Below are 24,522 nucleotides of genomic sequence, written 5' to 3'. Positions count from 1 at the left end.
CGTACTATTGATAAATCCTTCACTGAACTGTTGTAACAGATACCATCACATCTGGGAGTTACGGCATTATCACTGGCAATAATCATTAGAATACTGACAGCAGAATGATAGTCATTTTATTGCATATAAACGCTTAGAAGAGAAGCAGAAAGAAGCATTTCATCAATCTGCCTTTTAGAAACCACTAAAATCCATCGTGACTAGAGATTAAAAAATATTTTATGGCATAATGCACGAAGCAAGAAAAGCAGATTACTTTTCAAAACTCAAACTACTGACCGTAACCATGTTTTGCGGTGACTTGATCTATCAAGGAAAGTGTAACTTTACCTCAAATATTCTAATCATGCATTTTTCAAATGATAACAGTTTTTGACATTGGTCTCACTGGCTGGAAACAGAATAAATCAGCTTAATTCCCCTTCTACTTCATGTTGCTCTTCATTTGTTTTGAGATTCTTAAAATTGTTTGAATTAACTGTGAACTATATTTTTATCTGAAACAAGTGCACTTCTGGTCTCCAAGTAAGGAAGAGATACACAGAGAAGCAACTGTATTTGTGGTGTTTACACTGATGTATTAAAACTAAAGAATTACTGGACACTGCAGACATACTGAAAAATGTACTGTAATAATTTTAATATAGAGGTCAACAATTTTAACGCTTATCTCGCCAAAAAACACGACATTGTTTAAGCTGTTCAGAAAGTTTTTTTGCTAAACCAGTCATATTTTCAAGAGCTGTTAAAAACTTGCAATTTATATAAAAATTTCATGGAGGTGTGAATATGCATCTATTTTTTTTCCCGTGACATCTCCTGATCAGACTGTATGAGCTAAGGCATGTGGGTGGAATTACACGGGCCTGTGGTAGCATCCTTTCCCACTTCCATTCCCATCCCATTTTTGCTTTTCCTTCTCTCAAGACATCTCTGCTTCAAGCCAGCAATGAGGCAATCAATCCCTTCCTGCTTTCTGCTTATTTCCCACTGCCTGAGGTGAGCACTCAGGAGCAGAGGAAACTTATCTAACTCCTTACTGCAAGCAGATCTCTGGGAATAGCTGGAAGAACTGCAGCAATCTTAACGTGACAGATTCCAGAAGGAACGTAAGGGTAGAGAAATATGCAAGTTGCTTAAAAGTTCTGGTGTTTTTTTTTTCTAAATGGTCTGTGGTAGCATTATTAAGGCAGTCTAATAATTCATGTACATAACTCAGCTACGTATCAGGTGTGAAATATTGCCTGTAACACAAATACATTCTTTCAAAGGAAAAAAAATAAATGCAGAAGAGTCATTTTAACAGCCCATCCTGACACCTGTTCTCCAGCATGACATATCACTATGTTCAGCTTTCCCTGTGATTGGGCTAACAAAACAGGCTTAATTATGTTTGAAAGATGATCTTCAGGAAGCATAATGAATACTGTATTCTCTGTAATATTTAATAGAAAATAGTCTTTCATTGTAGTAGGAATAGGTGTCTTTTGCTAACAGAAAACATGCCGAAGAGCAAAAGTATACTTCAACCAGGGTTTTTTTAATAAGCCAGCTTGGGAGAGGAAGTCTTAGTTTGCCTCAAATGAGTTGTTAACTGAAGGGGATTTTAGTTGTAATATTAGGCATTTTATAAAAAAGAAAAATATTGGTTTGGCATAGGATTACCCGAATCACAAAACTGTAAGATTTATCACCCTTTTTGCCCAGCTAAAACTAGAGCTTCAAATATGAGCAAAACATCATTTCACTTCAAGTCAGTTCAGCTCTTGGTACCTGTTAAGCAATTAAAATTCAATCAATTTGGAAAAAAGGTCTGAAAAATATTCCTCTTTATGAGCAAGATACACACCAAAAATTCATCTGTAAAACACTCACTGCTGATACGTACGTTTGCAAGGCTGCATTGGTGGCATTGATGAGGTTTCTATCCGTAATTTTCTCCAGTATTAACAAGGCACTAGTTTCATGACCCTTAATACAGAACAAACATCTGTCATACAACAAATAATCTTCAAAAATTGCTTTGAATGCCTTTTAAAAATAACAATATTTTCAAACAGTGCTTGATAACACAAAGCTCAGCACCAATAAGTCAGACTATGCACATACCTTGCTGCAAGCCAAATGGAGTGCTGTGTTCTTAGAACTGTCTTGCAAAGTCAGATCAGCTTTAGCACTGCTAACCAGCACCTCTGGGGAAATAAAGTTTTGTATTAACTAAAAACATATTCCTTAAAAGCCTTAATGGTTTATATTGGAGCAAAACGAAAGCATAATTTTGACAAAACATATGCACAAGGACATTAACTATAAGGCAACTTTACTCAAAGTAAGATTAACAAACCTAAGAGCAGAAACATTTAAAGCTTTCTCTTTACCAACTGTATTCGTCTGTCCATTTTCTGCAGCCATCATTAAAGGTGTTTTCCCAGAAGAATCTACAGCATTTACTTGAGCATTGTGACTGAGCAGAAGCTGTAGACACTCAACATGGTCTGTAAAAGCTGCTGCGTGAAGAGGAGTTCTACAACAGAGCAAAAGACAATGTGGCCATGTTCAGTCACGCTTTCTACTTTATTCGAGGGGCCTCGCTGACTATGATCCTGCAGATACAAAAGACTGGGCCATCTCTCACACTGACTCTTTGAAACTGGTATTACTGGAGTTGGGACTGCTGTCCTTCCAGTTTCAAATAATTCCCTCTATGTAGCATATAGCAGAGATACAATTTGATTCAGAAGAAAACAAAACATGCCTAAAATACTACCCAAGAAGTAATACAATTTATGACATGCTCAAACTTGTCTATGCAATGGAAAACCCTTTCAAGTTTATTGAAATGGAGCAGAATTTTTAAAACTCTAGATTTCAATTTCTAGCATAGAATTAAAAATAAATTCTTCACAGAATAAAAACAGGGGAAAGGAGATTTAGCGTAAGTAACAAATACTAAGTCTCAAATGATTTTAGAATTTAGCAGAGGCACTAACTACTGCATTACAAACATTCATCCATTGTGCATTTATACCCTTACCTTCCTTTTGAATCTGTCGAATTTACAATACCAGCACCTAGCGTATCAATTAACATTTCTGCAGCACCTTCATTGTCATTTATCCTATAATGAATTAAACAGGCTGTTATTTACAGAATGATACATCTTTTGTTAATTACAGCAATGAAATCTATGAATAATAATTTTGCACTTCCTTACACAGCACAATGCAGTGGACTGAAAGAATTTCCTTCCATTTTCTGGAAAACTTCCTGTTCCAGGAGGAGCTCTACACAACTGTCATGGCCTAAAGCAAATGTAAGAATTAGGCATTAAAAAAGGGGAAAAGGTCTATTTATGGATTCCAACACAAAATATATATATCTAAATTAGATTAAGCATTATTTTATTTGAAAGTTTCAAAGCCCCACTGGTTATGTTCAACAGGGTTACCTTTAGAAAACAAGACACTTTTAGAATCTTGAAAAATCAAACTGACATTTAACACTGTAAACTTTGTGAAAGATAGAAGGGATGTCATGCTGCCCTAAGAACATCCAGAACACTTAATTTAGTTCTTTACACCTCCGTGTTTCAAACACTCCTGTACAATTAGTCTACATGAAAATGTCTCCACCACTTGAGGGTTATTTTTGTTCCACCATCGTGCTAAACCCACAGAAAAGTCAAGACAATAGTCATAACAAAAGCTTAAATAAGAACACGTTCAACCTATCATACTATTCTTTTCAAAATTCCATAGCCTGCTGCTGTACAGGGAGCTAACAATTGTATCTATTTGATCTTCTATGCATATATGCAGAGAACCTTAGTTCAACATTTGCTGTTGTATGAAGATTCATATTTTCACAAGTACTGTCAAAGTTTCACTCTACAAACCAAGCACATTTCCGTTCTGTTTTATTCAGACTCTGTGGTCACTCCAACCAAACTGTAAGGGTTTAATTTTATGAATGTGATAAAGAGACATTATTCAAATTACAGTATATTACCCAGTTGCGTCAGCTGTGAAGACAGTCTAGTTAGTTACTCACTTAAAAATAATTGCTAAAGTGAAGCTCTAAGCCCTTGCTTCTTGATCATTCTCTATCACATGACTCAGAGGTGAAATAAATGAGAATCTCTACTATATCAGAAATGAAACACCCAGAACAAAATCTTTACCAAAGGAGGTGAATGAGTTTCCTACCTTTTAAGGCCTCCCTTATCCCCAAATCCAAGAAAAATATCAGTGAAGAAAAAGATAAATTCTTACAGGATCACTTCTACCTACTTTAGCCTCTTATGCCTTTGAAGCAAGCTTAAAAAAGAAATTAAGCTGAAACCATTTCTCCCTAGACTCCCTATAAAGGTAAATTTTTTTGGGATGTATGGCACATTTCTATAAAGTGGTACTTTGCTGAATTTCTTGAAAGACTCCTTGAGGCAGAAAACTAAGAAGGCAGTTTATAACAAGATGTAATACAAAATCAACCCCCTCCTACTATGTATTAGAGGCTGACACATTCCCCTTCAAGAGATCGTGTTTGTTGTATCGTCACATTGACTAATACAAACTGAAAGAGGACAGTTGGTTTTATAAGCAATAGGAACAAATCCTCAATAGGAACAAATACATTTAGACCTGTACTTTAAAGTGTTTTACCATTATAGCAGGCCCAATGCAGTGATGTGTAGCCGTGATTGTCTGCTATGGCAGGTACTGCATCCGCTGACGTAGCCGACTGCAGGAGAGCCCCTAGAACACCTATGTGCCCACACGCAGCTGACAGGTGGATAGGGGTTCGCCCCCTGCAGTCTCGTAGTAAGGACTTAGCACCATGTTGAAGCAAAGCTTCCACACATTCCTCGTGTCCGGTAACTGCCTGAGAGAGAGATAGGAAATAGCAAGTTTGCAATTATTCATGTCTATAAAGTAAGGTGTGTAACTAAAGCAAACAAACTTCAGGCGATTTCTTACATTTTTAAGTAATAACAAAATAAGCACAGTTATTGTTATTATTATTGGAAATAGCCACTCTGTTGGAAAAACAGTAAGGTATTACGATATTGATGACAGAATAATTTCTTGGAATAAGGCTGAATGAACTGGTAATCTCTAGTGCTCGATTCAATTGTCTTATTTGGCAGAGACTATAAAAAAAAATTATTTAGCATATGCCACGTATCATGCTTTTCTTCCTACCACTAACACTAAACCCCCTGCATAATAAAAAGCCATACTCTGGGCCAGTCAACACTTCACAGCAAGATTAAGAGACTCCAGAAAACCAAAGGAATTCTAAAGGTACACAGTAAACAGGCAAAAGCTGGCCTTTTGGAAGCAATGAAAAAGACAATTAAAAACTAAGAATGGCAAGGTTATAATAATGAGAAATTCATTAACACTACATATTAAATCTATATTTGAAATGAATATATATAAAATTGGAAAGGACAGAAAAGGAATATCCTCTTACCCCTCTATGTAATGCTGTCCTTCCCCACTTATCTTTGGCATCTACATTTGCTCCTTTGTTAAGAAGTGAATAAACGCAGTCCGTGTGCCCATTGAGAACTGACAACATCAGAGGAGTCCTAAGCAGAGAGCAAAGTAAAGTGTAATCTATACGAAAATTTAAGAGACTCGCATTCAGCTGAAATATAACTATTATCCTTCTGGTCAACGCTTAAAATTTACATCATCAGTGATCTTCTCTAGCACTACCTTCACTACAAGAATACCACTCATATTTGATTTTTAGATTAAAGGAAATAGATTAACATCCCCTAATTCAGAAGTCCTGATTAAATTATCATAATCCATTTTTTCAGCATCTGGGCAATAAGGCACATTTTAGTTTCCTCCCAACTGAACAAGAACATTTTTCACTGGCAACAATATGTTCATTGCAAAATAGTGCCATTTGTCCTAGTTCAAAGAGCACCCCCCATTTTAAAGCAATAAACCAAAAAGTCACCAATGTTTTTATGTATTTAGTTTTTCCTTCCATAAAGTGCAGTAACTTGTGAGGAACAGAAAGTGTATGCTTTAAACTCACTGTCCATTTCCATCTTGAATGTCCACTGCATTCTGTGGTTCTGCATTTCCTATCAATAGCCGCAAACATTCTGAGTGACCATTTGTAGCTGTAAAACATCATGAAAATACTAGTTTTACCTTAACTGCCTTTGCATGCACAGCTCAAACACAATGACAACCTGCCCAGACTAAAGCCCGTTAGCTTGAGAACACACTGTACAGCTTTACAATTGTTATAACTTAAATTAAAAACAAAAAGTATGAGCATTAGAAAATTATTTCAGAAATCTGGCATTCTCACCTGCATAACTGATTGATTCCAACTGTCCATTGCCAACAGGTATTTACTTCTTACATATTAATAAGGTTGCAAACATTAAGCATAATTAGAATATATGTCCCTGCCCACGGCAGAGGGGTTGGAACTGGGTGATCTTTAAGGTCCCTTCCAGTCCAAACCATTCTATCATTTTATGATCCACAAGAAGGAATAATTAAAAATGGTAATTAGCATATTTTTGCTTGTTTCAAGGGACAGGTAATCACCTAACTTGCCAATCACACACAGGCCTTGTTAGCACGTGTAGCACGTGCATAGTTATGAAATAACTGAAATGACATTTAGAAAGAGGGGAAGGAAATGTAGAAATGCATAGAAGCAATTAGCCAAGCAGTTATGAAAAAGCAAAAAAGAAAAGAAACAAAAAAGAGAGAAGTGCAACTCATTAAAGATTAATGATTGCTTGTTGGGAGAGGAAATTATTTCTGACATACAGCTGCTCTATTCAGTCCACATAAGAACAGTGCAATTCATGCGTCTCTAGCTGACAGAAATGCTAACAAGAAGTTAGAAGCAGCTAAATCAAACAGAACACAGTTTGGGCTCATGGGCAACAAATTAAATGGTGAGAATGATGATGTTTTGTACATAATACTCTTTTTACTGCAACATTTCTACAACACCAAAACTAGAAACGCCAATTTAAATAAGCCTGTTTTCAAAGAGACAAATAAAGTAAGAATATAGTATAAATGCAAGACTTTGAGAAACGTGAGTTTATAGAAGTTTTCTAGGAAAGGCAGTGAGAAAATATTGCAAAGGATTGCTATTATTTTGAAAACACTCAGGAGTCATTTAAATCCTTGGAAAAAACCCAAAATATCGTTTTCATGTCTCTTCTCAAACTGACAGAATCCTCCAAGACTGGAGTAATTTTTAAAAGTATTTTAGAGTCCAAACAGGCAACACAACTTGTGTATCTAAACATGGGCCTACAGTTTGGGCTGCATGAAAGACAAGAAACAGGAACACATCACTGACCCTGTCAGCACAGCCAGCCTTGCTAGTTGAATGGACAAGGACAAGGCACCCTTCCACAGAGCAGTGTGGAACAGCACTCCTTGTGCTGAAATGATTTATTGGGTTAATACCTGTTTCTACCCACAACTGCTTTGTCATACCTTTCTTAGCACAGCACAGAACTTAAAAGTCATGGTCTATCCCTAACACCACCACTTAGAACATTAATGACAGAGACTTCTTAACACAAATATGACCCACTTCACAAGCCAAAGAATTTTAGAGGTTAGCACCTACCTGCAGCATGTATTGGGGTCCTCTTTACAACGTAATCTTTCACCAAGATTGATGCTCCCTGATTAATAAGCACATCTACACATTCTACGTGTCCCTTAAAGGCAGCAAGATCCAATGGTGTCCTTCCGTTGTTATTCCTCACATCGAGGTCCAGCAGTGACTGTACGAGGACTTCCAGAGCTTGATGGTGGCCATGATAGGCCTACAAGAATAAGAAAACTGTTCAATTTTCCCATCCTTCACGTTATTCCCTCTCTTACCACAATTACAGAAAGGAAATTGTAAAGACAGTATTTTTCTTTTAACATATAGAAGAGCTACTCATGCAGCACATAAGTAGTTACAATAGTTATGATTAATTTAAAAAAACCAAACAATTTCAGCAAGAAGGTTGGTGGGTTTTTTTTTCCCATTTTATCCTTTCAGTCAGCAACTGAAACTATTTTCAGAAAATCGCCTGTCTCCAGTTTGTATAATGAACAGTATTTTGATTACTGCCTGTTTCACTGCTTTATGTTATAGTTACATCACTCTCAGATTATTTCAAGTAAGGAAAATGTGCAAACTTAACTAATTCCTATTAGTTTTTTAAATCTGTAAGTTAAAGGAATACAGTTCAAATAGCTACAATTAACATAACTGGTAGAATAGAAGGAATTTACGGGATTAAACAGTTAAGATTAGAATGGATATACAAGGATTAAAAAGTAGCATAGAGAATATGTGTGAAGACAAAGCATCAAAGTTAATAATGAAAATAAACATCTACAACTCTGATTTTATAATTTCTGCAAGAAATTATACTTTGGATATACTCAAAAGTATATCCATGGATACTCATGGATGCACAACCTCTGCCCCCAGACAAAACTCTTTTCTAGGAGCAATCTCTTAACTGTTTCACTTAACAGTACTATAGATTACACATATGTGTTTCTGCATTTCATTTACTGTTATTAATTTACGTTTTAAAAAATCCAGAACGAATAAACCTATGCCAACAGCTTTTTCCCAATCAGATGAGCTATCATCACCAAAGAATGAAATACTTACAGCTAAATGCAGTGGACTTATAGGTGCTCTGTTGTCTGAATCATTCAGCATGTCAGTACCTGATGTTTCCATTAGCTTAGCAGAGAGAAATTCAGAGTTAGTGCAAAAAACCCTCACCATTAAAAACACTCAGCTACAGTTTCAAGTATACACAGACTGAAAAACAAAGGAAGAAAAATAGGAGGAATAATCTAGAATTCCTAGAGGAAGCTGTAATCCTGTGTCCCCCCCTTCAATCTTCTAAACAGTTTGAATTGCAATGCCTGCAACCCCTTCCCCATATTCTTTTCCCAAGCAGAGTTGTTTGATTTTGCCTAACAATGCAATAATTAAATCAGAAATAAAGCTAAAATTACTATTTTTCCCTAAAGCAGGCAATGTGAAATAATATACACGAAATGCATACAAGGGGAAGACAAGGACAAGTGAGAAGAGCCGTAACAGAAAAAAACCCCACCAAACAACAAGAAAGCTTTTGGATTAGGTGAAAAGTCAGTAAGAAAACAATATGAAAAGCCAGAAGGCAAGTCTGATTTCTCTGAACATAAAAAGACTTCCCGAAGAGAGGAAATGGACCCCCAAAAAGACACAACTGTTATAAAATAGGAATAAAATAGCTATGCATACACACTCTATTTCTTACTTTCAGAAGCATTCTAAACTTTTAATTCCTGGTCTTTCTCAAGATTGTATTTAATTTAGTACACTAGTAGGATTAAAACATTCAAAGTATTTGAAAAACATCAAATACATTCAGATCACTAAGGTTTCATCATCACATTTTTATAACACAGTCACATGAATGTTTAAGTAAAAAGAAAAAATCCAAATAGTTTTAAAATAATTTTCTGGTTTGCAATTCCAAATTGTAGTTAAACCTAAATTGCAACCGAAGTTAAATATTACACCTATGCACTGAAGAAATGGTCAAATGTCTAAAAATAATCAGTATTTTTATAAATACAAACTCTCCTTTGCTGTACAGTAATACTTTAACAGTGAGAAATAACATACACTTACAACGTCTAGAGGCGTTTCACTCGCAATCTGCAATTAAAAACATTCAGAATTCAAGTTTGAATGCATTTGAATATAAAAGTATAATTTTCATAAAAATACTATGTTGTATAACACAGAGAAGATAAAATTAGCATATCAAATAACGGGCACATCCTTGCAAAGGAATTAATAAAAAACTACCTGAGGCTTTATTATCTAAAATTATATTATGTGGCCATTACAGTTACTGTAACTACATGAACCATTTTAAAGGGCATTCTTACTTTACACGTTTTCCCTACATTTTCATTCACACCTTCAGATGACATTTGTGAAATATATTAATACTTCTCAGTGGGATAACATCAGGGTTTTTTTATTTCAGCCATCAGGAAAAAATTACCAGTGTATTGTAAGTTAAAAAACAAAACAAAACTAACATCCCACATCCTCAACTAGTTACCTTTCAATCTCAGAATGTATTATCTTTTAAAGCCAGTATCTACCATCTTAGCTCCTTGCCTTGCCCCTGTTTTAAGAGCACCAAGGGCTTAAACATTTTATCCTCACAGGGACTGAAAACCACTACTGACCTCGCTTACAGATGAAGAACCAAGAAGGAGGAATTCCCTGGCCTCTGCATTATGCTCTGTAAGAGCAGCGGTTATAGCTTTCATCTAAGATACATTTTCTTACCAATTCAAGACACAAGCGATGACCATAAGCAGCTGAATAATGAACTGCATTGTATCCTTGTTTGTCTCGGATCCCCGGATTGGCATCGTTTCTTAGCAAGTATTCCAGGCACCTATTTAAATTGACATACGCAACCATATATCTAAATGTTGAATTTCAACTTTATGCTAAGTGATAAATTGTTCCAATTCAATTGGAAAACAGAATACAGCACACAGGAACATGATTTAATGTAGTATATTGGCTAGGACTAGAGAACACCTAACTCATTATACAATGTGTTAAGGTCAATCACAAAGCTTCCAGAATTTGAAAGAATCCTTCTCTGCAGACGTGCTGCATCCTCTGAGTTATCTGACTTGGGTAGAACTAGTACTTCACGGCTATTTTTTTTCTTCCTAACTAATACAACTTCAGCTACTGTTATTATGATAAATATTAATATAAATGATTACTATTTTTGCATGTTTTTCTGTATCAATACCTTCTTCTGTAATTAATACAGAAGACAATCAATAGGAGAGTTATTCACGTTATGTATCCAAGAGTCACATATACACTCACACTACTAAACACTCATTTATTGACTTATATCCTACCAATCCTTACTTTCATTACACAAAGTTATAAGGCAGAACATGATCAATACAGTTACAGCCAAACACAGCCAGCAGGATGAAAAATAGGGTATTAAAAGTCAGCTCCCTCTCCCTTTTTTCTGTTCTTAAGAGACTCCATGCATGCACACTAAATTATTCCAGCTAATAACCCTACTTATTAATAATTTCACATTGTCTGTCATTTCAGAAACTGTCATGACCTTGAACCTGCTGGTGAAGACACTTGGTTTTCTGAAGTGTACAACAGCTCACCATCCCTCCTTCTCTCTGGGATTATGAAATACTTACCCTTTATCAGTTAAATGCATGTGAAGCTAAAAAATATATTATCTTGTCAAATCCAGCCCAGAATCTTTCTTCTATAGCCCTGTTTATCTAAAGGTCTCACAGATAACCATTATCAGTGATGACAAATGGGCTTGTGGGATGCACTGACAATATGAGGATTTAGTTCCCATGCATCACACGGGAAATTGTGTGTTAGAAAGTTAAAGGAAATTTCAGTATCTGTAGTTCTATGATATGGCTATGTTGTAGAAAAACTTGCAGAAGGATACTGCACGTTTAGATCCGAGAGGCAGGAATCCTAACAGCCTCTGATGAATGCTGTTAAGAGTAGCAACCTGATCGTTCAAAACCCTGGAGAACATTCAAACCTTGAAGAAATACAGGCAGAAATCCTACAATCCTACATCTCCTGAGGGAAGACAGCATGACCCTGCAACATCAGAACTCTTTGTAAGTTCTTTCAAGGAAGGGCCTGGAGTCAGCAGATGAAAGTTCAAGTTCATCATCTACATGAGATCCAATACCAGCTGTGATGAACCAAACTAATTTCAACACGAACATGACAGCTGTACTAGATCAAGGGCCGATAACCTCACATGCAACAACAGCGATTTGCTGAAGTGAAGATTTGACGTTTGCTTTTCCATCCCACGCAAATGTTGAAAGTAACAAACCAGGTGAGTGAAGATGAAAGGGGCAAAAAAGCTGCAGGAGAAACTACGAGGAAGGAAGTGTCTAATTATGGAGTACTTTGTCTCATTAGAAAGGTGATAAGAACAGGAGCAACACCAAGGCGTGCTCTCACTTTCATCATTTCGTGTCCAGCCAAAAGCAGAAAAGGACTTATGTTGGTAGTAAAAAAGGTAAAAATTCTCCAGTTTTAAAGAACATATGTAACAGAAGACAAATAATTTTACAAGTTAAGCATATCTGATAAAAAACTAGCTGTAAAGCATGTCTATATTTTTAACCAACTAATTCAGCTTCTATTTGCCCAGTTAAAAAATGCCTGGATTTCATTACTGCAACTATGCTTGCACATTTTTGTTTGAATCGAAACAGTATGAGATTTCCGAAGTCAAGTCACTGGCCTTGGCAATCTAAATTTCTACACTTGTGTATTTCCGATGTTTGTGTGCTCAGAAAAAACACAGTACACTAAATACACTGCAGGAAGCAAAGTCTTCTAAAAATCCTTGAGTACTCATTTTTTTTGATGCAAACCAGATAATTATTGTTGCTGTCTCCTCTCCTCCAGGAAAGAGATTAACTTTACACTTTTTGCATACTTAACTGTCCTCAACAGGCCTCTTTAAAAAGAGATCAAACTTTGTGAAAGCCCAGATAAGTTAAATTTATTTCCCATTTATTTATTGGTATACTGTCTATCAAATAATTCTAACACAGATGAAGCGTGTTTTTCCTCCCCTAAGATGCTGCTTAGTTTATCTCATTCTGTGATCATATTTCTCTCATTTGTCTTGTCAAAATGAGGCTTACTGGTGTTTGTTCCACATCAGAAGCATTTGTTAAAGATAGAAAAGAAACATTTCAAAACAGGAACAAACAGGAAAATAATTTTCAACAAAAACATCCTTGTCCCCAAAATCTGCCTTTAAAGATGTCTGAACAAAGACAAGAAAAATGGACATAAATATATTTGGAATTTCTATGTAGATAATTTTCTGACGTTTTTTCCTCTGGGATTTATATTCCAATTCAGTAATCATTTTTAGCTTCATTCCTATTTTGAGTATGAGCTGAGCAGGACTGGTTTTCCAGCTGTTACTAATCATCTTGCTGCATGAATATAAAAAGCTTCTCCTCAGGCCATCCTGCTTTGCAGCCTGTCTTCCAGAGAGCCAACTGTTAATCAGAAGGGCAATATCACGTGGGTTCCAGAGATGGTTCTTTGAATTATCTCCCAAAGCTCTGCAGTATTGCCATCATCCTTCTTGCTCATGCCTTTTATGAGGCAGATGGCAACATGATGTCATCTGAAGAACCCCTATAGTTTGGAGTTTTTCAGAGGAACTGTGAAGCTAAAATTAATCCTAGCTCAACTTGTAAGAAGGTAATTAAAGTCTCTCAGCAAACTAGTAGGGATTCAAAGTATCGCTAAAAAGCAGCAGATGACTGTTTTGAAATTTGCCTTTACATAAAAAAGGCCTGTACTTTAAATGTTTGTTAAATGGTGGTTTAAATATTCTTTCTTTATCCTTCAAACCCCAATTTGCAAGTTAAATGCCAACTCCTTCTGACTGCTCACCTTTTAAGAGGCCCAGCACTACAACAGGATGATATGGTACTATGCTGCACTCTCTTCCAGAGAAGATGGCACCGATTACATCTGAAATGTGATGCTGCACACCAGCTTGTTTTGACTGGTGCATATGAGCGTGTGCACGTGCAAATGCTCTCAAATCTCAATATATACAGTGTCTGGAACTTAAATAACCTCAATTTGGTGCTATCTATATAAGCTTTGTATGTAAGTATTTAAGTCATTAGTAACTACGTTAAATATAACTATTAGCTACAAAATAAATACATGCAAGAGACGTTTATGGAATTATGAAAGTTTCTGAGAGCTTCCCGTTAGCAAAAGTGTAACTACTTCACAAAAATTCACAGTAACAAGAGACCGAGTTGTCATGCCAAGCATCAATGGCTGAAGTAACTATCAAATACACAAATAAAATCGTCTAGTTAATTTCTATCCTGATGTAAACTACTGTAACACACAGTCTAGTTTTACAGTGTATTTCTCACTAACTACATGGATTTTTGGGTAGTATTCAGAACCCTCTATAAAACACACCATCCTTCTTCAGAATCTGATTTTAAAGCACAGTGACCCTGCTTCTCAAAACTGTCATAACACACCTCACAAGCACATAAGATGCCTCAAACCACTGCACAGCAAGTGGGATTAAAAACTCTATTCCCAATGAATTTCTGGATAACAATACCTGCTCTATAGGGCATTTTTCTGTACATTTTTCTCGGAAATATTTGTTACATAAAATATTACATATACCATAAACTACCCACAGTCAAGTTTAATCTTTAAAAATATAACAAAATCATTTGGCAAATATGAGGGCAGAACATATACACAATTCACAGCTCAAATAGTTCTAAGGAGAAAGGCTTTAGCACAAAGCGTGCCACTTACTTTCCATCTGTGTCTGATGCAGCTGCATAGTGCAGAGGTGTACAACCCCTCTCATCAAGGTCGTTCACACTAGCTCCAGATCCCACAAGGGCAAACAGGCACTGATAATTACAATTGGCAGCAGCATAATGGAGTGGAGTTCTTTAGTACACATTTAAATAAAAAGTACAATGGTAAATAACAGCAAAATAATAGTATAGAGACAGAAAAAGCAAAATAAAATGAAACTTAAATCCTCCTTACATTTTTTAACAAGTATTTGTGGTGAAGAATGCATCATTACAATATTAAAAAATGGGGTTTTTTTCCTATGGGCTATTTAATAATGCAGAACCATACCTAGGGGATCTATTTGCCAGCCAAAATAGGTATGAACTCTGTACTAAGGGACACTTTACATGAATTTTCTTGTGTAAACATACAGTGTTTACATTGGAAATACTTTTTTGTTAAGTAACTTCAAGCCAAATGGAAAAATACGGACAAATCTAGGAACTGCACAGCAACTAAACAAGGTCAAAATAAAACATAACAAGTAACAAGATGTTTTTGACAAACGGATCAGAATTTTGTCTAAAAGAGGCAAGCATTATCTATTTTAAATATATTTAGTTATCTACTATATTTAACTATGACACCCCCTCTGGTATGTTAGTAAAGAAAACGTAAAAAAAATACACTTTGTCTTCTTTTAACAAAACCATGAAATATTAGTACAGATGTATAAAGTCAGAAGAAACTTATTCCAGTTTCAAATACATCAACAATTCTATAAATAAGCCATTTCATACAAAATTTCAAAAGCACCAAGATGATTCGGAATTCCATTACCTATTTTTAAGAAGAGATTGCTACTATAAATATCTCCATTTTGAGGAGATGGTCAGGCACTTTAAGGTGCACCACCTCCTCCCTCTCCCTTAAAATTACTTTTCCCCATTTCTCTCAATTGTTAACTATTTTAATCTTATCCCTCTCCCAAAATAACTGCTCCGTATAAGACGCACATTAAACTAAAACCCAAACCAAACACATAAACCCCCCAACTTTCAAAGACAAAAGTACAGATACATAGTTGTTCCATTCTCAGGACAGAATGGAAGTGGAATTTAAAGCAAAATACAACTTTGGATCCATAACATTCTCTCCAAGTCCTGTTCCTGCCACTCACATCCTGGAAAATCATATTTTCCACACTGTGATGTGAGAATTTACATAAGTACTGATCATGCCATCTAAATTTAAATAATCCTATACTAAAATAGAAATGAATGTGATTCCAAAAGAGTTCAGAGCATGAACACGGAAACACAAAGGGATGGATATAATGAAAGGAAAACGGTGACGCATTTACGATAAAATAAAGTTCTAAATAAAAAAAGTTTAGAAATAGCATCGGATTTATAGGTTTGATTAATGCATTATTTGGAAAATAGCACCATTTAACAAAACACAGTAAACAAAATAAGTTTGTGACTTTTGATAACATATGCAGAAACACAGTTTATTAGAAACATCGTATCTTAACAAAAACATTTAAACTGGAACACAGACTTCCCACATAGCAATAAGCTACTTCAGTAATACTTTTAACAGGCCTTTATAATATGCAAATCTACAATGTCTTACCTCCCAAATCTGTCCTTTTTGTTGAAGTCTGCACCAGTATTTAGCAGAAGATTTAGGCACTCCAAATTCCTATTAAATTAAGGCAACAGATACATATCTCATATGTTATTTTCAAGATAACCGAATATGAAAATTATGATAAATATATTTGTGTACATAAAATAATCTAATAATTGCAGGACCAAATCAGGAAAGAATATAAATGATTTCAAGTCCATGTATAGAAATCTGTTTGATATCAAATGGCATGCATAGCATAAAGCACAACAACATTAACCTAATTTAATAGAAATTTTAATTCTTTAAAGCCAACAAAACCACTTGCATGTCACATGCTTTTTGCTACCAGGATTCCAGCGCAGAGGTAAGTTTTTAATGTACATTTTTAAGGTCAAATATAAGTTGCAACAAAAATACTTCACTACTCAGCGTAGTTCATTTTCAGCACAATATAATCACTGTAACAAATGTACAATACTGCTTATTGTTTAAATACTGTCTTAGTAACTTTGTTTAACTGGAAATGAATAAGGGAATGTATCACAAATTATGTGTTTTCATATGAAAAGACAGCATTTTCACCTTAATCATTTGCAACAAGAATCTTTTGACTTAGAATGATAACTTAACAATAATACTTAAACAATACTGAAACAGAAAAATAAAAATATCAATATAATGGAGTTCTTGTGTCTCCCAAAGCGTATCATGAGATTTATTACCCAGTTCTTCCAGGCAATTTTGAGTAGCTGCTATAGAAAACCTATAATACAGTAACAATAATCAATAGGGATCACAACTCAAGTGATGAGTTCTGACTACTTCACCCACCCAAACTTTGGAATGTAATTATGGGTTTTAATTTAGTTAGACTGATCTTTCGTTTATAGATTTGGTAAAACATATTTACCAAATGTGCTGTTCTCCATCTCATGTCCTACAATGCTCTTAGCTGGGCACTGCCATCTTTGAATGCTGTAAATTCTGAAATTTATGTCATCATAGGAATTTAAAATAAAATTCAGTTCATCCTCAAGCATTTAATTAATTTTTACTATGTGTACACAGAATCCATCTTGAAATTATTTTCATGTATATATGAATTCCAAGGGGAGAGAGCAGGAAAAGCACAGAGAGGAAATAATAAAAAAGAACAGGAATGATAAACACTAAATTCTTTTTTACATACCCTCCAGCTGCAGCTGCATGAAGACAAGTCCTGCCAAAGTCATCTGGTGTGTCAATGTCAAACCCTACAAATCAAGTATTTCATAAAATCATTACACAGCAGCACCTTTCGCAAAACTGCTCTCACCTACAAGAAAACTTTGCTAAGCAAACTTAACAGATAATTGCAAACTTGAGCACTAAAAATTGACTTCATTTGAAACACCTATTTGCTCTTCAAAATATTTTGAAAAACAGGTGTTCAAGTAAAACTGAAAGAGACAGAGTAAAACAATTAGCTGGACTGAGGTGAGAGGCTATATTCTTTCTTATTCCATTTGCCTGCTAGTATAATTTAGTATGTAATATAAAACATATGAAGGTAATAGGAGAATTTAATATGCTAGAATATATCAGTATTATGTAGATTTTTTTTTTTTAATTAAAGAGGTAGATGTCACATTACTAAACCCAGAAACTACTTAAATTTCATCCTTGAGTGTAGCTCTAGTCCCAGAAAAAGACCTTTGTTAAGCTGGAGTGAAGGCTGTAAATAGCAATTACTTACAGAGGAGCCCTTTAGAGAACACTGTAGTTTTCTGTTCTTAAAATGTGGGAACTATAGAACTTCAAATTTGAGATCAAACTGTGCGATTCCATATCCAACCATATATTTTGACATGAAGATTACTATTTACATCATGTTTCAAAGCTAAATTTTTGGTTTGAGAAAACTACTGTGTTCTCCTAAGAGTCTTGCTCTTGTGTAGCAAAACTTATCATTACATCTCCCCTTTCAGTACTCCTGCCTGGTAATGATTCCCTCCCCTTTTATAAGAATTGTTCAATGATAAATAGTGAGCAACACAGGATGCGTTTGTTATTCTAGAGTACTACTGTTCCGACTGTGCTACTTCACATCCCACAAAACACAGGTTTTGTTATCACCACTGTTCTCTTCTGCCATTTCAACAGGTTGTGATACACAACAAACCATTTACGATAGTTTATCAATCTGATTTTGAAAGTAGTTTTCAATGCCTTTCCACATCCCTAGGCTGCCTGTCTAACACTGCTTACTACTTAAATGTCATTCAGCGCTGGAACAAAGCAGATGATTTTTTTTGCTTATTTTAAAGGTAGAATATTAATGAATTTAAAAATTCCACACTCTCAATTTACATAAATGAGACTCTTCCTCACAAAGACAAAAAGGACAGTTGGCAGATACCAATCCCCACACTATGAGCACACCCGTAAGCTGTTAGCAATATCTAGTCTTTCCAGACTGAAGACTAAACACATTCTTGAACTCCTTATCTGCTCCAGGCTACAGTTACACCCAAGTTTGCTCAAGTCATGTAAAAGTCAGAGAAACCACTTGCAAGTCTTCTGTAGGTATTCCTTTGCCATATCAAATCTCCAGTAAGGGCACATCATGTGCAGAAAGGAGAAAGACCCAGACTGTTCCTCATTTTGAACACACTCAACTGAAATATAGTCTGCTACAGGACAGTTCTTTCCTAGAGTGAATCCTTGAAACTTTGTCCACGACAGGCCAGTGAAATAAAAAGCCTTACTGGTGGTAGTTTTAGCTATACTCCTTTAGTTCTTCCTCCAGGCTCCCCTAGCAGACAAGAAGAAATTCTTACTCTTCCTCCTCTCCCAAGCCTCTGCCCCCCAGTTTTCCTCTTTTTCAGAAAGCATGAACTATCTTCAGATTAATGTAGAACCAATTTACTTTCTTCTCCTTTTGTTCCTGAAGCTTCCACGATCCTTCAGATAAATCTACTTTCTCAGAATTGGAATGGCTCAAAGAGCTAAAAATTCACATCAGAGGAGACACTGGACAACAAGAGAAGTAATAAGCTTACAACCCTCCCCAGATTTGAGGAGGAATCAAACAATAAAAGCACAGCGCAGTATGGATTGCATTTAATTAACAATAAACTACCAATAACAGTTTCTTATTGTAGAAGCCCACAGAGTTTTCAGAGCTATTAGGTGCCCGCTATAGTGACAGACAAGAATTGCCCAATCTGTACTAAGCTAAAGACATCATGAAAGAGAAATGTAGGACGCTCGATGAAGTCATTTAAGAGAATGTTAGTTTTTTTCCATGAAGTCTCATTATGGTCTGAACGAGTCATCCCACCATTACAGCCAACTTAAGATGCACAAACAACACAAAGTTAAGAGATACACTACTTCAATTTGGACTTTTTTGGGGAAAAAGTTACTTGTGTTAAAGTTTGCATTCACTTTAACCACAGACTGTCCATTAAAACAAACAAGCACTGGCCCCAGGCTACTAGTAAGCTACAAAGATTTTTATGCATTACTAAATTAAGACTTAATTAAAAGCTATTCTATGGTATATAAAAATAAGTACAAAGCAGCCATAAGATTTTTAGAGTATCCTACCTGATGAGAGGAGCTTTCTGCAGCAGTCTGAAAATCCACTTAATGCTGCCAAATGGAGAGGAAACATCCCATGTATACCCCGCCTAAGATACACCATAATCAGGTATCACAGTTTCAATAAAATAAAACAAACACGATTGTGTGCTAAAGTGCATGGTGAGTTCAGCAAAACATCTAATTAGAATACTGAGCCTTAGGAAAACTTCACATATTAAATGCTTTCTTACACTTTTTAGTGGGATACACTAATTCAGTGCAACAGTCCATTAAAACTTTAAGAGCTTTTAATTCAAATACATTAGAGGGAAATCTATTTCTCTTTTTGTACAAATTTTCATGAACAGTGTAGCAACTTAAAAGTACAAGATAACACAAAATATTCCCCGTTGCAAATTGAAGACTTTATTAAAGAATTATACTAGTCTTCTTAATCTAATAAATACACTTCTAAATTCTCTCAGCTTGCATTCATGTCAGCAGAGTTACCTACTTTGCAGTGTCAGCACCACTTGTAATCAGAGTGTTGATTAATAACTCATGGCCATATCTAGCTGCTATGTGCAAAGGGGTATTTCCATTCTTATCTTCACAGTCTATTTCAGCTCCTATAATGAAAAGCAATGAGTAAGTAAGGATATACGTAGGCATACAGATACTTTTATTAGAAAAACAGCACTGATGACAATTTAAGTAACACCAATAATTGTTCACGGATGACTACATTGGATTTAAAAATCTATACAGTTTTCAGTAGTATTTCGTATTAATAATAATAAAATAGGGAGAAGCATTTTATGATGTAGCCATATGGGACAAGCTTTCTGAAACCTCTTCCAGTGTTATGGAAGAGAAATCAATATATTTTCCTGCATTCTGAAAAATAAATGGTACTTCAATGTAACTTATCAAACTTTATTAAGCAGATATGCCAGACTCCACCATTAACTAACCTACTGCTGGACACTGGATATGAAAAATATTTCAGTACATCGTTATCAATACAACAGGAAAAAATGATTTGTAATACTGGAAGACTGATGACAGAACTACACCCTTCCCCTTTTTACCATTTTGAATGATGGTTTGAGATCTTGAAAATCTACCATGGATTGCTGTCATGTGCAAAGGTGTTTTCCCATCTTTACTCTAGAAAAGAAAAAAAACAACCCAGTGTTTACTTATGGTCAGTAACAGTAACCCATCAGAAGCTACAAAAGAAAGAAAAGGGACTTTCTTTTTCTTTCATCTCTCCCCTCTACTCCCTCCTTTCAACTGTTTCTATGCACTTCTGCAAGATGGACGCTGGCAGTGACAAGTCAGCATGATATGGAAAGCTTTCTGAAAGAGCTGCTCTCAATCACTCTTCCAGCTGTAAGTGACAACTGAGTGATGCCCCCTCACTCACGGTTACGCCTTCAGGATAATCACTCTCAAGAGGATGATGACAGAGCACAGTTTTAGCTATAAGCCTATGTTCAACTCTTTGCCCACCCAAGTCTAAACTACAACAACACTTCCTTAAATTAAGTTTATTTCTTGAAAGAAAACAGTTGTATTGTCTAGAAAGGTTTACACGTTATATCAGAAGACAACACATCACAAAAAGCTCACGTTTCATGGAAGTTTCAGCAAAGTTATATTTGTAGGCAATTTATCAACATCCTACAAGCAATTCTAGGGTAAAACTACTCAACCACAATAGGAACAACACATTTGACACACATATCAAATGCGCGCTTATTCATTCACCCAGTAAAGATCTCCTTCAAGCAGGCCAACAGTAACACAGATGGGAATTTCAATTTTTAACAGCACAAACTCAATGCACTTATAAACCCAGGTTTTTTCTGTTGTTATTACAGTAGGATGATCTCCCCATCCCTCCATACTTTATCACAGGTAATAGGAAAGCTCTACTATAGAAAAAAGTTCCTACACATGCATGCAAAAAAATTGCAAGTGTAATACAGAAAACGAAAGCACTCTCAGATGCACACACGTCTTTGCCCAATGGCAAAGTTTCTATGAATACCTTATGGGAAGTCTCCTGGAGACACAGATTTGGATGTGAAATTTTAATTGTGTCACTGCACAAGGCAGTACACACCACCTACAACAATGCAATCATGGGAAACACTGACTTCTGAGATCTGGATTGAAAGAAATAAAACACTTGCTAATGACAGCTAAGTTATCTCCAGATGTTTAAGTTAGCAGATTTCTTTGACCATGGATAATCCAAAAGGCACATCCACACAGCAACAGCAGATGTAAAGAAACACAGAACATGTTGTTGAAAATCACTTGAGGAATCGGGCAATTGATTTTATTTCTGTCATTGGAGGCGCTAAGAAAAAGCCAAATAAACGTATCATAAGTGACAACTTCCCCAAGCAATCTCTATGCTCTAATTTTCTTACAAAGAGAATTTTCTTCTAATGTCTACCTTTCATCATTCTCCCCACGGTTTGGTTCTACTCTCTTTATCCAACCATTAATATTCTCTGTATCCAATTATTTTCCTCCTTTAAAAGAATTGTTACACATCTGGTGCCTCTCCTCACTTTTGTCCTCTTTTAAGCTGATGAGTCAATTAATTTAAAGAAAAATGATCACAGAAATTAAGCTTAGTTGGAATGAGTGACCAAAAGTTGCTTTGGTAACTAACGTTCTAAGCTTTAAAAGAGGAAATGTTGATAAAATAAGGAAATAAATTAATGAAGTAACAGACAGAAAAATTTAAGGGCTCAGATAAAGAAGCCTGCCATCTCACTGACTCACACATGCTAAATTTGTATCTCAAAGGAAAGCTAATGAAGAGTAAGAAGGCAGAACAGAAAAAAAAAAAAGTAGATCCAAGCCTCACTAAGCACATTAATAAAGTAACTTACAAGGATTTAAAAATAACCTAAGGTAACAGTACTAGAAACTAACAAGCGTGGTGGTCAAGTGAGAACCCTCACAAGACAACTTGATTAAGCTCTTGCTAAAGACAGCAACATAAACTACAAAAATAATTATCCAGGTGTAAATAAAAACCCTGGTACGCTCAGGTTTTAGATTTACTCTGTTGAAATTTACTTAAAAATGCACTTAATGTAGATTTCTAAGACAACAGATTTGATTAGCCACAGTGTCTCTCCCCAGTCTAGCAGCTTTGGGTTTCTTTGCTACCCAGGAATAACATAACAGATGATTGTTTATCAACATATAAACCTAGAAGAGGTATAAAGTTAAACAAAGGTGATAATTTCCACGCTGGAGCTGAACTGCTAGGTACAGGACTGCATTCAGAATTCCATTTTTGGATGTTGTCATTATGGAAGGATATACAGAATTGGAACCAGTGGCCAAGAGCTCTTTAAACAAAGAAGCAGCAAAGCTCTGTTTATGGAGAAAAATACCATTTCCTGAGATGCCAGGAGGTTGGACTGCAAAAGCAAGGAGGTATGTTCCAAACTTTTGCTTCAATTTCCATTTTTTTATGCCGTAAGGACTTCTATCTAAATGTTAAATTAACCACAGTCGTATCGTTTTATGAGACCAGATAGGATCAGAGCACATGACAGAATAGCTAGGGGGTAACAAGAACTTCTGTTGTCTTGTCTGAAACACAATTTTAAGTGTGGCAACGCTAAAGAAATCACTCAAGTCTCCTCTATTGCTAGAGAAAACATATCCACAAAATACTTAAGATCATAAATTTGCTAAGAACTGTGATTGCTACTAGACAGAAAGAATTATCACACAGCACATGGCATTTTATCAAGTGATTACTTGGATATTAACTGTACTCAGACTGAGCTGAGCTTTACCGAGAGTCAGAGGAAATGTGGGTCTATCATGCCACAACATTCCTCCAAGTGAAATCCTCCCCTAGCAACAATTCTTATGTTCTAGTATTACCAAAGGAAGTAAAATACTTTTTCTATTTAGGTCAATGAATTTTCAAGCAGCAAGGAGAGCCATAAAACAATTAATACTGTCCCATTACGTACTTATTTCAACGCGTTCTCCCATGCATGAGAATTCTGAATAGTGAGGATAGAGTGCTGCAGTAATAAGCAATACTTAACAGGATTCACTGTTCTACAGTGAACATGGACTAGCCTATAAGAACAAGTACGAAATTATGTCTTCTACCTACAGAGGTGACAAGCATATAACTTACTTCTACTGCTCCATTATCTTTTGCTATGTGTTTCCTTCTTGAGATGAAGTCAGCATCCACAGATGCTGACCACACAAGCACACAGATGCATCCACACAAGCACTTACCCTCCCCATCTGCCACCAAGAATACCATTGTTTCCCTTTTGTTTTCCCCACTAGGTCACCCGAAGCAGAAAGTGCTCTAGTAGTAATCTAGCCTGTACCTAGATGACCATTGATAACCACTTTGTTACCTCTAAAATCACAAAAACAGTTGCACATGGAAGGGAACCACTGAACCAGATAACACAAGCAAAGAATTATGATGAAAAATAAATTTAAAAACAATTTTAAGTATTACTTTCAACTTTAGCCTCAGTATTTGGAAACTGAACAGGCTTGGTTCCAATAAATACTTCATAAGAAAGCTCAAAAAGCAGCCAATTTTAACTGTATAACTTATTCTTAGCTACATCGCATATTCTAATTCAACTTCCTTTTGCTGTTTTTTAGAGATTTTTCTTCTGATTAAATCCAAGATTTATCCTTAAAGGACTTTCCAGGGAAGCAGAAGCTGACTTGGAAAAGATTTTCCAGTCAGTTCTTGCATTTTTCAACAGTGCAAGCGGTAAGTTTTAATACACAAAGTAAGGTTGCTCACACCTTCAGGCGCAAATTCAC

The 24,522-nt window shown here is 35.7% G+C and overlaps 1 protein-coding gene across 5 annotated transcripts in view; it reads right to left on the bottom strand.

Moving 5' to 3' along the window:
• Window positions 1-24,522, bottom strand: part of ANKRD28 (ankyrin repeat domain 28) — a 120,971-nt gene that overhangs the window by 7,889 nt on the left and 88,560 nt on the right. For 3 of the 5 annotated variants that reach the window (XM_069860191.1, XM_069860189.1, XM_069860190.1), the window contains exons 9-26: window positions 20,757-20,835; window positions 20,180-20,294; window positions 19,690-19,772; window positions 17,288-17,351; window positions 16,099-16,167; window positions 14,470-14,610; window positions 10,384-10,495; window positions 9,709-9,735; window positions 8,689-8,763; window positions 7,636-7,837; window positions 6,058-6,145; window positions 5,476-5,593; window positions 4,662-4,881; window positions 3,215-3,302; window positions 3,035-3,118; window positions 2,379-2,524; window positions 2,110-2,192; window positions 1,889-1,971 (exon numbers count right to left, since the gene is read on the bottom strand). In XM_069860191.1, coding sequence (XP_069716292.1) covers window positions 1,889-1,971; window positions 2,110-2,192; window positions 2,379-2,524; window positions 3,035-3,118; window positions 3,215-3,302; window positions 4,662-4,881; window positions 5,476-5,593; window positions 6,058-6,145; window positions 7,636-7,837; window positions 8,689-8,763; window positions 9,709-9,735; window positions 10,384-10,495; window positions 14,470-14,610; window positions 16,099-16,167; window positions 17,288-17,351; window positions 19,690-19,772; window positions 20,180-20,294; window positions 20,757-20,835 — 1,877 coding nt within the window. Of the gene's footprint in view, window positions 1-1,888; window positions 1,972-2,109; window positions 2,193-2,378; window positions 2,525-3,034; window positions 3,138-3,214; window positions 3,303-4,661; window positions 4,882-5,475; window positions 5,594-6,057; window positions 6,146-7,635; window positions 7,838-8,688; window positions 8,764-9,708; window positions 9,736-10,383; window positions 10,496-14,469; window positions 14,611-16,098; window positions 16,168-17,287; window positions 17,352-19,689; window positions 19,773-20,175; window positions 20,295-20,756; window positions 20,836-24,522 lie in introns of those variants that run through there. The other 2 variants (XM_069860192.1, XM_069860193.1) reach the window with 2 other exon arrangements.

This window comes from Phaenicophaeus curvirostris, chromosome 6 (genome assembly GCF_032191515.1).
Source record: "Phaenicophaeus curvirostris isolate KB17595 chromosome 6, BPBGC_Pcur_1.0, whole genome shotgun sequence".
Classification (NCBI taxonomy): Eukaryota; Metazoa; Chordata; class Aves; order Cuculiformes; family Cuculidae; genus Phaenicophaeus; species Phaenicophaeus curvirostris.
The sequence above is the reverse complement of the archived record's forward strand: the minus strand, read 5'-3'. Positions and strand labels throughout refer to the sequence as shown.